This window comes from Prionailurus viverrinus, chromosome D1 (assembly GCF_022837055.1).
Source record: "Prionailurus viverrinus isolate Anna chromosome D1, UM_Priviv_1.0, whole genome shotgun sequence".
In the NCBI taxonomy this organism is placed as follows: domain Eukaryota; kingdom Metazoa; phylum Chordata; class Mammalia; order Carnivora; family Felidae; genus Prionailurus; species Prionailurus viverrinus.
In genome coordinates this window covers 70,870,688-70,887,019 of record NC_062570.1, presented here as the reverse complement: position 1 = coordinate 70,887,019, position 16,332 = coordinate 70,870,688, and the positions used below count along the sequence as shown (strand labels likewise).

Below are 16,332 nucleotides of genomic sequence, written 5' to 3'. Positions count from 1 at the left end.
TGTTACATGTTTGAAAATCATTAATTATATTTCTTGTGAATTTGTTTACTTCTTAAAACTTAGATAATTTTCTTTCTGAAAATTATATAACTTACCTATTTTTCTTTTTTTTCCTTTCAGTTAATGGAATTTCTCAGTGACAATAATGAAGCAGCAGCCGCTGATGTCTTGGAGTTTGTCCGTGAAGCCATTCAGCGCTTTGATAACCTGAGAATGCTTATTGTTGAGAAGATGCTTGAAGTCTTTCATGCTATTAAATCTGTCAAGTAGGTTTAACATCTGTTTAAATGTAAGGTCAAGCAAGCATTTTACCGTTTCTATCTTTAAAGGGCCATTTGGTAGAAAATACAAGAGAGAAGAAATGAAGCAAAACACTAAAACCAATATAAGTGTCATAGTAAACATCATCTTACCTTACTCTCTGTAAATCTGCAATCTATGGGCAGAATTTGTTTTTGTAGGTATGATTGACCTAGGTTTCTCTATCCGTATTTCCTCTAAAACATGGTGTATCCTAAAGTGGCGAAGGAACATATTTTTAAAGGGTATCACTTTTTGGATATCAGTATTTATATTCCCCATTAGCATTTACTAAAATGAGGGATTGAAAATGCAGCCCAAATCTGACGTCATGCATTCCCTTAAAATAGCTTTTGCTAATGAGAAAGGACTGTTGCATCCAAACTTTGCTTCATTGAAAGCATCTGATAGGTGGAGTGTAATACACTTCCATTATATCTGCCTGGATAGAAAAGAAAGGACCATTGCAAAATTGTTTTTGTTTGTTTTGTTTTTTTGTTTTGCAAAATTGTTTTTATGATATGACAATGAATTGATATTTGTGGAAGTGAGAAAGATTTGCTTCCTTTGTGAGAAAACAAGTATATCTAAGTTTTGCCTTCAGTGGCCATCATCTCTTAGAGCTTTAGTTTCTAAAATTTTTCTGAATAAATTTAATGAAAATCTTAGGGAAAAGGTGACTGAAGATTCTATTCAGTTTAACATTTTAAATTAGAGAATTGTTGCTTTCCTTCTGTTTTTGGGTTTTTTGTATTACCAATCCTTTGCACTCCTTCCTAATAGTTCTGTTCAGCATCTTGTCTATTCTTTTCAGTGGCTGTAATAAAAAGTGAATTACTTTTTACATCAAAGTAATACAGTTTTTATAGTAGTAAGTGATTAAAATAAAATTTACCTTAACTCTGTCCTTAAGGAGGATAACACCTTTCTGGGAAACATTTTGGTGTTTTATTTTTACTAATGAGTTTACCAGTTTTAGAATATTTGTAATAATAATGGGTGAGAACACTTATTTTCTTTTTAATCCTTGTGATTTCTGGAGAGAATCAAAGAAACTCAGTGCCTTTATTACATTCTTTCTTAAAATTTCATCCATATACCCTTGGAACTGCAGAATCTTGTTGTTTTCCTTGAGCTTAAATTCACAGAGAACAATCTCTGCTTCAAGAACTGTGTTCTTCCCTTAGGATTTACCGAGGAGCATTATGGATCCTGGGAGAATACTGTGGTACCAAGGAAGACATTCAGAGTGTGATGACTGAAGTCCGCAGGTCCCTGGGGGAGGTATGTCTTACTTTAGAAAAAACTACTTAAATGGTGGTATTTACTTCAGTAAATCCGACTTTTGTGTGGTGGTTTGCTTTCTTTCATGTTTTTAGTTAGTAGCGTCAGGGTTAAAGAACATTGAAAAATATGTCTTAATTACCTCTATAATTAAGGCTTAGAGGCTGTGGGAAATTAGGGGCATCCCTCTCCCTTGCATTGAGCTGCATACAGCATTGTCTGTGTTATTTACTGTTTAGGGTAAGGTTTTATTTGAACAAGAGGTTCTATGTTTAAAAAAAAAAAGACTTGTAAAACTCTGTGCTAGCCTTTGTGTTTTGAAAGGAGAATGTAAATATTATAAGAACTGGGCTGACATTAGAATATTTCTGTACTAAAACTGGCAGTGTTTCCTCATCCCACCATATGGTAGAATAGGAAGAACAGTGCTTGTCAGGAGACCTTGGTTACAGTTTCGCTTCTGCTGGTAATTAACTCTGGGACCTTGGATCTAAGTTTCTTAACATGACTGGACTTTAGGTTTTTCACTTATGAAGTCAGGGAATTGACAGTTAATGATTGAAGAGCTCTTAAGTTAGATGATTGGATTGGTATTGAGGAATAAATACATAGTAGCCATTTGGTTTTTTAAAAAAGGTAGTTGATGAAGTTACTGTGTACATACAAGTCAGGTTTATTTCATTTTAGCATAGGTGCTGTTAGGGCTAGGATTGCAGGGGAAGGGATAGAGAAGAGGAGTAAGGCTTAGTAAGTATCTACTCTGTCTTAGTCACTGTCCTAAGCATTTTCCTATCAAGTAACTTGTATGAATAGAATTAAGATTTCCATTTAAGAGAGAAACTGAGACTCAAAGTAGTTTAATTAACTTGCCCAGAACCATTCAACAAGTAAGTGGCATTCACTCCAAAGCCCTGTTCTCCTCACTACATTGCCCAGGGAAGGAAAGAAAATTGAATGCAGAGTTGCAAAAATCCCCTCGGGGGAATTGCCTCCTCCATAGAAATGATTGAATATTTAAATACAATTTGCTTGCGGTTGATATTATTACTAAATTGATATTCCAATTGATTTTTAGATCCCAATCGTAGAGTCAGAAATAAAGAAAGAAGCTGGTGAATTAAAACCTGAAGAGGAAATGACTGTGGGGCCAGTTCAGAAGTTGGTAACTGAGATGGGCACCTATGCAACTCAGAGCGCCCTTAGTAGTTCCCGACCCACCAAGAAAGAGGATGAAAGGTAATTCGCAGCACCTGTACCTTACCATCTGTACTGTTTAAGTTATCACTCCTGTGATAGGACAAGTGGTTTTTCTCTGATTAGTTTGCTTTTTTTGACCAAAATGGAAATCTTAGCCATTTAAGATACTTGAGGACATTTAATTTCTTTCTCCCAGGAATTGTGTTAATGGCTTGAATCTCTGCTTCTTAAAACTACTTTCATTGAAATAACTGTTCTGTTTAAAATTAATTTACTCCCATAGAAAATGCAAAGTAGAGGTAACTTTGTGAGTTTCATTGTCTGTATTAGTACTTGGGAAACATATTTTGAAGATTTTCCACTTCTAATTGATGGAATAACAATTTGATGTTTCTGCCTTATTTTGCACTCCCAATTTTATAACGAAGATAAAAATGATGCCTAAAATTTTAACAGTTGTTTACTATATGCTAGGCACTGTGCTAAGTAGTTTGTCTATTAATAACAACTTGTTGAAATGCAGTATATGATTATCCGCGTTTTACAGAAGATACCTCAAATTCCTCTTCTGTTAGAAAAGTTTGTAACTTACCCATAGGGAAACAATAAATAGAAAGCTGGAATTTGAATGTAGCTCATTGGCTCCAGTACATACACTGGTAATCATTTTCTTTTTCCATATTCAGTGGCTCTAGCATCTTTTGAGGATAAGCTGTAAAACCATGTATATTTTCCTTTTTCCATTCTAAAAGCTAAGGAGGAAACTGAGAATCCTTTTCACTGAAGGGTGGCAGTGAGATTGTTAAATAGGCTTATTGGAATCATTTCTGCAAAAACTGTATGCTGCTTAAGAAATGGTGGGTGGGTTTCACTTTTTGTGGTTGCTTTGCAGACCTCCCCTAAGAGGATTCCTTCTGGATGGAGATTTCTTTGTTGCTGCCTCCCTTGCCACAACTCTGACCAAGATTGCCTTGCGCTATGTAGCTTTGGTTCAGGAGAAGAAAAAGCAAAATGTAAGTTTATTTATCCTGCATTTACCTAGCAAATATTGAGTGTCTGCTATATGCACTGAACAGTGAAGGACCTAAAAGGAAATGCTGAAGTTGTTGTCATTAAAGGGCTTATGGGGACACCTGGGTGGCCCAATTGGTTAAGCATCTGACTCTTGATTTCAGCTCAGGTCATGATCTCATGGTGGTGAGATCAAGCCCTGTGTCGGGCTCCATGCTGACCGCGGAGAGCCTGCTTGGGATTTTCTCTCCCCCTCTCTCTCTGCCTGTCTCTCACTTGTGTGTGCGTGCATGCACACTCTCTCAAAATAAATATTTAAAACTATTAAAAATAAAGAGCTTATGGTAATGGGGAAACGGACATAGTAATATAACGTTATTGTAAAATTGACAAAGTAATATGATAATGGTACCTTGTGGAAGAGATGTAAGGGTTTATGAAGCCAGTCGTTTGTTTGCTAGGATCAGTCAAGGCCCAGTGAAGGAAAGACCTCTCTCTCCAGTATTTTCATCTAGTCAGTCACTGTCTATTTTATCCCAGAAGTGTCTCTTAAATGGGTTTTCATTTCTGGAAAATAGTACAGAAAGCCAGGGGGTACTGGTCTAGATTAGAAAGGACTAAAGAGAATAACAGCCAAGTAAGATTGATGAAGCTGATCCTGGATCAAAAAAACAATAAAAACATCTTGTGACATTAGGAAAATTTATTTGAATATAAGTGTATAGTATATGTATTTTTAGATTGCTCTATTTCTCAGGTGAGATAACGATATTGTGGTTGTATAGGAAACTGCCTTGATTCTTAAGACGTGTATGCTGAAGTACTTATGGGGTGGAGTACCTTGCTTTCATATGGTTAGTCAAAAAAGGAAGTGTACACATACAGGCAGAATAAGAAAGCAAATGTGGCATAATGTCAGCAACTGGTAAAATGTATCATTCTTTTAACTTTTCTGTAGTTGGAAATTTAAAAAAAAGATAGCACTGGCATGTGAAGGGGTTAGGTAAGGGAAAACAGTTAAAAAGCCATTGCTATTTCAGTTGAAGGTTAATGAAGGTATTAGAGGGTGGCAGTTAAAAAGATAGGAAGGAAAAGGGTGTATCATATATATGGCGATAAAATCTAAAGCATTTGAAATCTTATTTGAGTGAAGCGAAAATTAGGTTTATTCCTTGGATTGTGAGTTATAATAAAGTGACATTATTGAATTGGAGAACCGTGACAATAATAATCCATTTCTCTACTTTTCTAGTCTTTTGTTGCTGAGGCTATGTTGCTTATGGCCACTATCCTTCATTTGGGAAAATCGTCTCTTCCTAAGAAGCCAATTACAGATGATGATGTAGATCGAATTTCCCTGTGCCTCAAGGTCTTGTCTGAATGTTCACCTTTAATGAATGACATTTTCAATAAGGAATGCAGACAGTCCCTCTCTCACATGTTATCTGCTAAACTAGAAGAAGAGAAATTATCTCAGAAGGTAAGGTGTATATGATTAAGTCATAAAAGCACTTTGTGGTTTTTTATTTTGTTGATTTTTCTGTTCTCCTATGTGAAGGCTGTCCCTATAGGCCTACAGAAAGCTGTCTTCCTTTCTGTATTAAAGAGAGATGTGTGTACTGTTTTCTCAACACAGAAAGAATCTGAAAAGAGAAATGTGACAGTACAGCCTGATGACCCCATTTCCTTTATGCAACTAACTGCTAAGAATGAAATGAACTGCAAGGAAGATCAGTTTCAGCTGAGCTTGCTGGCAGCAATGGGCAACACACAGAGGAAAGAGGCAGCAGATCCCCTGGCATCTAAACTTAACAAGGTAACAAAATGTCAAATACATTGGTAAGTTATTTAAATTAGCCACTTAAGAAAGTAGTAATTGGGCACCTGTGTGGCTCAGTCAGTTAAGCGTCCACTTTGGCTCAGGTCGTGATCTCACAGTTTGTGAGTTCAAGCCCTGTGTCGGGCTCTGTGCTGACAGCTCAGAGCCTGGAGCCTGTTTCAGATTCTGTCTCCTTCTCTCTCTGCCCCTCCCCCACTTGTGCTCTGTCTCTCTGTCTCTCAAAAATAAATTAAAAAAAAATTTTTTTTTAATTAGTATTTAAAAAAAAAGAAAGTAGTAATTAGGAAGTGGCTGCTCCCATATTTTTTTAAACAGGAGTTTATTTGTTTGTTTGTTTGTTGGGGGAGGTGGGGAGGATGCAGAGGGAAGAGGGAAGAGAGAATCTTAAGCAGGCTCTGCACTGCCAGTGCAGAGCCCAATGCAGGGCTTGATCTCAAGACCATGAGATCATGCCCTGAGCATGATCAAGAGTCAGACACTTAAACAACTGAGCCACCCAGGTAGGTACCCCTGGTCTCACTGTTTTTTTTTTTTTTAAACATTTATTCACTTTTTGAGAGACAGAGACAGAGAGTGAGCAGGGCAGGGGCAGAGAGAGAGAGACACAAAATCCGAAGCAGGCTCCAGGCTCCAAGCTGTCAGCACAGAGCCCGACGCGGGGCTCGAACTCACGAACTGTGAAATCATGACCTGAGACAAAGTCGGATGCCCAACTGACTTAGCCACCCAGGTGCCCCATGGTCTCGCTGTTTTTTAAAAGAAAAATAACTTGTTACACAGCATCAGTTTTTGTCAAGTCACTGTGATCAATAGGTTCACGAAACATGAATTAAACTCAAGATACTGGGACACCTGGTTGGCTCAGTCAATTAAGCATCCAACTTCAGCTCAGGTCATGATCTCACGGTTTGTGTGTTCAAGCCCCACAATGGGCTGTCTGCTGTCAGAACAGAGCCCACTTCAGCTCCTCTGTCTCCTCTCTCTGCCCATCCTCTGCTTGCACGCATGCATGTGCACCCTCTCTCAAAAATAAACAAACTTTAAAAAAAAATAAAATGCTTAAACAAACCCTCAGATTCCAGTAAAGTATTTTACTCTACAGTAGTACTATAAGTCCAATAGATGGTTTTATAACTTGTTCCAGTTGTTTGTGGAATCATAGACTAACACATAAGCTGGGAGATCCTAAAAGATTAACTAAAACTTTTAAAGGACAGGGCTCTGGCCTCTACTCTGACACCCTGCCCTCAGTTTCTTCTGTCCCCTGTTACATTATATTTTTGTAATGCTTGTTTATTTTTGAGAGAGAGTGAGCACAAGCTGGGGAGGGACAGAGAGGGAGACAGAGGATCTGAAGCAGGTTCTGCACTGATAGCACAGAGCCCAATGTGGGGCTCGAACTCACAAACTGTGAGATCATGACCTGAGCCAAAGTCAGATGCTTAACCAACTGAGCCACCAGGCACCCTTTGTCCCCTGTTATTTTAAACAGTGTGACCCCACTTTTTTATATTCCTAGTATTTTGAGTACCATATAGGATTTTATTAGGAAAACTATTCTTAATACATAAATTCACAAATCAATGATCTAGTTCACTCCTTTCATCTATTAGGTAAGAGTAAACAATCTCAAATTGATTGGTCCTAGATATGGTTAGTAGCAGAATTGGAACTACTGAAACACCTTCTCTCCCTTATAATTGGGAATTGACATCAACAATATTAGAGTTTTTAATTGTTTTTAATTAATTTTTTTAAATTGTGATATAATTTCCATAAAATCAAATTTGTCCTCTTAAGTATTCTTTTTTTTTTAAATATTTATTTTGAGAGAGAGAATGTATGTGCACAAACAGGGGAGAGGCAGAGAGCAAGGGAGAGAGAATCCCAAGCAGGCTCCTCCCTGTCAGCACAGAGCCCAGTGCAGGGCTCAAACCCACCTTGAGATCATGACTGAGCTGCAATCAAGAGTCGGACACTTAACTGGTTGAGCCACCCAGGCACCCCAAGCCCCTTACAGTTCGGTGGCACTGAGTATGTTCACATTATTGTGCAACTGTCACCAGCATCCATCCATCCATCCCCAGAACTTTTTTCATCTTGCAAAGCTGAGACTCTGTGCCCATTGAACAATAACTTCCCATACCCGCCTCCCCTAAGTCTCTGACAACCACCAGTCTGCTTTCTATCACTATGAATGATTGTTCCAGGCACCTCATATTAGCAGAATCATACAGAATTTGCCCTTTTGTGACTGGCTTATTTCACTTAACCTCTTCAGGGTTCATTCATGGTGTAGTATGTGTCAGAATTCTTTTTAAAGGCTGAGTAATACTCCATTGTGAATAATTGTTTATCCAATTATCTGTTGATAGACACTTGGATTACTTCCACCTTTTGACTGTTGGTGAATAATGCTTTTTGAACATGGGTGCACAAATATCTCTTTGAGGCACTACTTTCATTTCTTTTGGATTATACTCAGAGGTGAAATTGCTGGATCATAAGTCCCTTACCAAATGTATGATTGGCAAATATTTTCTCCCATTCTATAGGTTGTCTTTTCACTCTGTTAATAATGTCCTCTGATGCACAAAGGTTTTTCATTGTGACATAATCCAGTTTTAATCTGTTTTTTTTCTTTTGCTGCATGTGTTTTTGGTGACAATATTATGTTTAAAATGCTATACTTGGGTGTTTTTAAAAAATATGGTGGGAGAAGTGTATAAAATTTATCTTTGTGGAATTACAAGCATTTCTTGCTATATAATCTATTTAGTTCCTGAGCTTAGGTAGCAGGGACTACCACATGATCTGGATTTTATTTAGTTCCCAAGTTTTGGAGAGCAACTAGTAAGTTTAGATGCTGAGGGATTTAACTGAAAATGTATCCAAATCTATTCGGTTCCTAAATGGAGATCATGTTTAATGTATTTGCTCATCTTTCTCCTACCCAGCTGTAAAGTCTAGCACCTGTTATTTCTAATGTCTCTGTTTCAGTTACCCACATCTACATTATGAAATAGTTTTATTTTATCTACTTCAAAATGATTTGTCTAAGTACACCTGTTAATTAATTACCTAACAGAGTTAGTCATTTGGCTAGGGATATATTTGGTAATGGTCTTGGTAACTTGATTATCTCTTTATTTTTGTTTGATAGGTCACCCAGTTGACAGGTTTCTCAGATCCTGTATATGCAGAAGCTTATGTCCATGTCAACCAGTATGATATCGTCCTGGATGTACTTGTTGTGAACCAAACCAGTGATACTTTGCAGAACTGCACGTTAGAGTTAGCTACTCTGGGTAAGGACATTTACCATAAAGGAAAGATATTATTACATAGCAAGTCTTTATGACAAATTAATAAGGGAAGTGTACAAGTTTTAGTGTAAGAATTCTCTTGAGTCTTTGTGACATTTTGTATCAAGGCTTATTAGTTTTATATTTAATGTTTAGTCTCCTTCAGCTCCCAATATTTTGAACCTCTGTGACACTGCCTTTCTTAGGTTTATGCTCTTGGTACATCCAGATGGGTTTGTTCAGTAATCTAACAAATATCAGTTTTTCTAGATATTAATAAGAGCTATTAAAGTTATGGATTTACCACATGGTTCACTTAGTTAAATTTTTAATTGCCTTAGAACAGAACTAGGGATTTTCTGAGTCTGTAACTAATACCTACCAAAGTAATATTGTTACAGTTAGCAGCTTGAGATGTCTTTTTCTTCTTAATAAAGACACATGAATCCTACTCTCTCTGACCACTTCTACAGCTGGCTTTGAAGTTGGAAAATACAAATTGTGTACAGGAATAGTGAGTACAGTGCCTTTTAGAAATTTTGTGTGACTGAAGCAAGAGTTAAAGGACTGTAAGATATCAAGGGAAAAGATACTTCTGCCCTGTCTTCCTCAATATAGCTTGATGCCTGTATTAAAAAAAAAAAAAAAAAAAAACTGTTTCTAAGCATTTACAAGTCTTTCTGTGGATTATTTTATCTTTGTTTATAATGGAGTATATTATAATTTAAAACTTAAGATTTTTGAGAAGTTTGTATTCAGTCATTGAGATAAAATGGTATGCCCCAAATAGACACACACACACACACACACACACACACACACACGAATTAAATATAGAATTATTCTGAGAAGCCTGTTTTTAAAAATGTGCATATTGATGTGAATAAGATGTTAAATGATTTATTTTTTTCCTCAAAATATTTGAATCCTAACATTTCTCTTGTTCCATATTTTGCTAGAAGCAATTAAGTTGCATACATTTTAAGATTTTATTTTTAGGGAGATGTGTGATTTATGATTTGAGAAATATATATGTGATTTAATAATTTTTTAACCATATCTCAATGTTTTCTCAGGGGATCTGAAACTTGTGGAAAAGCCATCTCCTTTGACTCTTGCTCCTCATGATTTTGCAAATATTAAAGCTAATGTCAAAGTAGCATCAACAGAAAATGGAATAATTTTTGGTAACATAGGTAAGGAATTGTTTTATAGCCTGTGATGTTTGAATATTTTTATTAAAGAATTTCTGTAAAGAGTAGCTGTATGCCATTTCTTGAGGACAGCACCTGAATCTATTCCATTCATTCATTCATTCACCCATTCGTCATTTATGGGGCACCTGCTATTGTAAGCACTGTACTCTGTTCATGGATGTACGGAAATGAACCATAGAGGGTCATTGTCTTCAAGAAACTGCCAAGCAAAAGGAGGAGATAGATAAGTAAATATATAAGTACAGCACAATGTGATTGGTACTAGTTTATATACTATACGCTTTGAGATCATACAGGAAAAATGCTGACTGTACTGAAGGCTTTACAGAGGAAGAGGATATGTTATCAAAGGATAACTTTTGAACTGAGTCTAAAACATTGTATAGGCATTGGTTTCCGGACCACCTAGGGACTAACTTACACAGAGGTATTTAGTCAGTAGCATTCTTTAAAGTAAGTCCTGTGTCAGGGATGGGGCCACCATGGTGAGGACAACAGATCTCTCCTCACGTAGTTTGTGGTAAGGGAGAACAGACAAGTAGAATAGAGAATACAGAGAAAACAGAGAATATGTGTAATACAGAATGATAAGTGCTACGAGGAAGCTTGTGCAGGGGAAAGTGGGAGTCTGTGCAGACATTTGGTCAGTTTTCTCAAAGTGGTGGGGGGAGTGGGCAGGGAAGGTTAGGTAAGGCATTGTGGAACAACTAAATGCTCAAGTGTCGTTTTGAAAGATTACTAAGTGTTCCACAGATAGGCAAGGATTCAGCTGGAACACATGCAAGTAATTTGACATACTTGGAGTTCAAAGTGGACTGGAGGGTACAGAGGTTAGGAAGGTTAGTAGGAGCTATATTTTGTCATGCTAAGGATTTCAGTTTGTCCTAATGTAAAGGGGAGCCATTAAGGACTTAAAAGTGAGTTATGTGATTAAACAGCACGATAGAAGACTGATTGGAGGAAGCAGGAAGGTTAACTAGCAGACTATTTTAGTAGCACAGGTGAGAGATGACAGAGTCTGAACCAGTGCAGCAGAGGTTGGGATGGAGGGAAGGGCTGAATATTATCAGTATTAAGAAGATAGAATGCCCAGGACACGGACTGATTGAGGAGGAAGGGGCTAGAATAACCCTCAGATTTTTTTATTGCCTTTCTTGTGTTGATATTTATGGCAGTCACCAAAACAAGGAAAACAGGAGAGAAGGACAAATTGGAGAGAAAAAATAAATATTAAGCAAGTTGAGTAATAAAGTTTCTAAATATGTCAAAGCACAGTTTGATAGGAGTCTGAACAGGAGGTCTCAACTAGAGATAAATATTTGTTTGAAAGCCATAGAAATGGAAGAATCCCCCCCCCCCCACCCCCACCCAGAGAGGGCATGAAGAGGGATTTGAAAACCGAATCTAAGAGAACAGGAATACTGAAAGCTGGGTCAGCCGAGGAGAATCCTGCAAAGGTATCTGAAATGTGGTCAAGAAGAAGTTAAGGAAAACTCTTCATAAAGAATCTGAAACTTCAAAAGGTCAACTAGCATGAAGTCTAAAAGCAGGGTCTTTTGGATTTGGCAATCAGTGAAGTGAAGTAACATTTTTGGTATGTCTTGCACAGTGGTGGTGGGTTGAAGACTAGGAGATGGAGACATAGACGGTGAGCATAGACTCTTCTGAGTTGGAACCTTGGTTTTGTTAAGAATGAGAGAGGGTAGTAGACTGAAGAGAAGTCAGAGGGGGAGGGAGATCTGTGAGTATGTTTACAGACAAAGGGAAGAAAGTCCATAGAGAATACAAAGGTAAACACACGAGTGAGGGAGGTAATGATTTGGTGGAATGAAGCCCTGGACCAAAGCAGGGATCACAGATGCCCTGATACGTGGGGTAAGGAGGTGAGAATGGATTCAGAGAGAGAGAAACTTGTTTGTAGAAAGGGGGCTAGAAATTGAAGGAACTTTTTCTTGGTAACCTCATTTTCTCTGAAAGTATGATAGAAATGTCAAGACGGTGGAGAAATGTCAAGAGAAGAGACTCCAATCAGATTTCGACTCTGCTGTGGAAAAAGCAGTCGTAGAAGCAAATAATTGTATCATTAAGCACCATGGCTCCTCAGTATTCATTCAAAACTGTTAGTTAAGCACCTACTTAGGGTAGTTGCCTCCATGAATACTACCTACTTACATATCCACCTGGGGTGCCTAACACACTGCAACTGCTGTGTATTTACCAAGTGAGTTTGAATCCTGGCCCTTCCACTTAATCAACCCTGTGACCTTGAGCAACTTACATGACTTCTCTTTGTTTTTGTTTTCTCATCCATAACATGGAAAATCATAATATTACAACATACGATTGATGGGAGTATTAGTTAATATTTGTAAAACATTCAGATTTACCTTTAGATTGCCTCTGGTGATTCAGGACCTTTTTGTGTGTGTATATTGCAGTTTACGATGTCTCCGGAGCAGCAAGTGACAGAAATTGTGTAGTCCTCAGTGATATTCACATCGACATCATGGACTATATCCAGCCTGCAACTTGCACTGATGCTGAATTCCGTCAGATGTGGGCTGAATTCGAATGGGAAAACAAAGTTAGTCCTTGGGAGATTTCCTTGAACTCCTTATCTTCCTATTTGGCTAGTGTTGAGGGATGATCTGATAAAATTAGTCCCCCTAAAAAGTGTCAGATATGAGAAGCTGTCTCTCAATAATCTATTCTTGCAAATTAGTCTTCACCAGAAATTATGCAAGTAGGTCAGTAAGTTGCTGTTATAAATTGGTGAGGGAGCAGTTCTATTATTAATCTGATTGATCAAGACATTAAAGACATGTATAAATAATAATTGCATGTATAAATAATAATTTACCATTGAATCCAGTGTCCAAAAGAGGTTTTACAAAGTGGCCTTAATTTTTATTAGAAATATTTTATATGCAGCATGTTGATCTTTTATGAAGTTATCTATGTATGAAAGTTCTGGTGCCAGCTTACAGTTTATTGGATTTTGTAGAGATGTCATTTACTTTTTTTGTTGCCCATCCTCCCCAATAAATACTGAGGAGGTTCTATATGACATCTGAGTGTTTTCTCAACCTGAAGATAAGAAATTCACAACTTTCTCATGGTTAGGATTCTGATCTCCTTGACTTTTTTCCTCCCTCTGTGCAGGTGACAGTTAACACAAATATTGTTGACTTAAATGACTATTTACAGCATATATTAAAGTCAACCAACATGAAATGCCTCACTCCAGAGAAGGTAAGATTTAACTGAGAACTTCTTAAATCTGATAAGACAGTAGTATGGCAGATTCCTGGCTTTGTTGTATTTCCTTTAGTGTGTTTTTGTTTCTGTTGAGCATGAGAAAAGCAGTGTCATTCTGGACTAGCTAAGAGATAAGTTATCCCACAGAATGCGTCAGTCCGCTTATCCCTTTCTACCAGAATGCATCAACCTGCTTGTTCCCAGTGCAGTGACCCAGTTGAGAGTCAAGTTAGTTTTCCTTGTCAGTCTTCTCCCTTTCAGCTAAAGGCTCCTTCCAGAATAGGTTGTGGTACTGGATTTAAAAATGTCCATGCTCTCTTTTCTCTTGGCTCTGATTGTGGGTCAGAATATATCTGTTTGAATACAGAATTTTCTACTAAGTTGTATATGTATGAAAAAAGACTAGAAAGAAAAATTAAACTGAGGCTCTATGGAAATTTTTTTCTTTGTAGAATTTCTGCTAATGTTATAATACTAATTTCACCAGTAAAATTCTGCCAAATAGGTTTTAATTCATATATTAGTTTATTTAATAAATAGTCTAGTGGATACACAAACAAATACTGTATGCCCAGTACTCTGTGAGCTGCTGGATATATAGTAATGAACAAAACAAAAATGGTCTCTTCCTTCTTGGAACTTAAGGTCTGGTGCAATCAGGAAACTGTAAGTAAACAGGGAATGTAAAAATACAAACTGGAATAAGTGTTGTGTCTTTGATTGAAGTCATTTTTCCTAAGGCATAATACAGACACGGTAACCTTCACACTTTTTAAAAAAAAAGTTTTTTTTAATGTTTATTTTTTGAGAGAGAGCAAGGGAGGGGCAGAGACAGACAGAGACACAGAATCCGAAGCAGGCTCCAGGCTCTGTGCTGCCAGTAGAGAGCCTGATGTGGGGCTCGAACATATGAACTGTGAGATCATGACCTGGGCCGAAGTTGGACGCTCAACTGACTGAGCCACCCAGGCACCCCAGTAACCTTCACACTTTTTACATATATAGTTCTCTGAGTTTTGACACATTTATGTAGTCATGTAACCATCACTACATGGTAAGTTCTGTGTTGAAAAATGATAATTTACCTATGCTGATGGGTCCTGCTTATGTGTAGTTGTCTAGTGAAGTATTGAATTTATCGCAAATTTCTTTCAGGCTCTTTCTGGTTACTGTGGCTTTATGGCAGCCAACCTCTATGCCCGTTCCATATTTGGAGAAGATGCACTTGCAAATGTCAGCATTGAAAAGCCAATTCAACAGGGACCAGAGGCCCCTGTTACAGGCCACATAAGAATTCGTGCAAAGAGTCAGGTAACAATTGGGGTTTTTTTTTTTTTGAGATCATCTCTAAACTGAATAAAAAGAAAGAATGCATTTCTTCATTATTTCTATATGTAGTATTCTCTATCATACTAGTGTTTTATGTATTAGATGTATGTAATAATAGTATTCTCTGAATAGAAATAAAACTTCTGCTTCATTAAAATGGCCCACTTTTTGGGCCTGTCATTCTGGATTATTTGCCTAAAACAGATTGGTTCCTGTAGGGTGTTTGTGAAATGGGTTCTCTATAATTTTTGAAATCCAGGCTACAAATCTATTGACTATTTGTAAATCTAGCACTAAAAGTACTTAACAAAGTAAAGTTGAGTTGAGTCTGTTTTGTATATCCTTGGTTTCATTATTACTTTTTAATGTTTTATTTATTTTTGAGAGAGAGTACAAGCTGGGGAGGGGCAGAGAGAGAGAGAGACAGAAGATCCAAAGCAGGCTGCAGGCTCTAAGCTGTCAGCACAGAGCCCGATGTGGAGCTCAAATTCATGAACTGCAAGATCATGACCTGGGCTAAAGTTGGGTGCTTAATGGACTGAGCCACCCAGGCGCCCCTCATTATTGATGTCTTACTGAATGGGGACTTGGTTAAGATAGAATAACCTACTGATTTTATGTAGTTTTAATAATTATAAACATTTTCATTCTTCTTTACAGGGAATGGCCTTAAGTCTTGGAGATAAAATCAACTTGTCTCAGAAGAAAACTAGTGTATAAGATTTAAAAAAAAAAAAAAAAGCCCTTGCAGTTTTACAGTTAATATTTAGGTATGGGCTTACTGGACTCCCAACATCTTTTGTACTCTTTCATGCTTTATGTTATATAGAATCTGAGTTCATGCTGAATGCATTCCAGCCAATAACTTAATAGCCTTCCCTTAAATCAAGATTGAGTTTAAAATTATAGTTTGTCTTTTGTCTTAACAGTTCTGAATGCTGTCCTTAAAGTATATAATATTTCTCACATGTACCAAGACCATTTTCACAGTATAATAAACAGATCTATTCCTAAATCTTTTGTTATTTTATAAATAAATCTATAATTACATAACTTTAGTTATGTAGCAATGGATTTCTTTTAGTTATAGTTTATTTTATACTTTTTAATATAGTTTATTTTAGAAATGTTTTATTTATTTTTGAGAGAGAGGGAGAGCACATGTGCATGAATGGGGGGAGCGGCAGAGAGAGAGGGAGGCAGAGGATCCAAAGCAGGCTCTGCACTGACAGCAGAGAGCTTGATGCAGGGCTTGAACTCATGAACTGTGAGATCATGACCTGAGCCAAAGTCGGACATTTAACTGACTGAGCCACCCAAGTGCCCCTTTTTTCAATTTTTTTTTTATTTTATATTTTTTAAATGGGTTTCTATTACAAATTTAAATGACCTTTTGAGTTGTACATGTACAGACTTTATTAAGAGAATTTACAGGGCACCTGGATGGCTCAGTTGGTTGGGCATCCAGCTCTTGATTTTGACCCAGGTCATGATCTCACAGTCAGTTGTGAAATCAGCCCTATGTTGGGCTCTGCACTGGGCATGCAGCCTGCTTGAGATTCTCCTTCTCCCTCTGCTCCTCTGCCATGTG

General features: G+C 37.3%; 1 protein-coding gene across 1 annotated transcript in view; it reads left to right on the top strand.

Annotated features, from left to right (window-relative positions):
* Window positions 1-15,799, top strand: part of COPB1 (COPI coat complex subunit beta 1) — a 36,062-nt gene extending 20,263 nt beyond the window's left edge. Inside the window, exons 11-22 of the mRNA XM_047878208.1 lie at window positions 121-266; window positions 1,488-1,584; window positions 2,660-2,820; window positions 3,674-3,794; window positions 5,045-5,272; window positions 5,429-5,608; window positions 8,796-8,940; window positions 10,014-10,133; window positions 12,593-12,738; window positions 13,317-13,406; window positions 14,568-14,723; window positions 15,402-15,799. Of these exons, the coding sequence (XP_047734164.1) occupies window positions 121-266; window positions 1,488-1,584; window positions 2,660-2,820; window positions 3,674-3,794; window positions 5,045-5,272; window positions 5,429-5,608; window positions 8,796-8,940; window positions 10,014-10,133; window positions 12,593-12,738; window positions 13,317-13,406; window positions 14,568-14,723; window positions 15,402-15,461 (1,650 nt within the window). The 3' untranslated portion in view covers window positions 15,462-15,799. The remainder of the gene's footprint in view (window positions 1-120; window positions 267-1,487; window positions 1,585-2,659; window positions 2,821-3,673; window positions 3,795-5,044; window positions 5,273-5,428; window positions 5,609-8,795; window positions 8,941-10,013; window positions 10,134-12,592; window positions 12,739-13,316; window positions 13,407-14,567; window positions 14,724-15,401) is intronic.
* The last annotated feature ends 533 nt before the right edge of the window (window positions 15,800-16,332 follow it).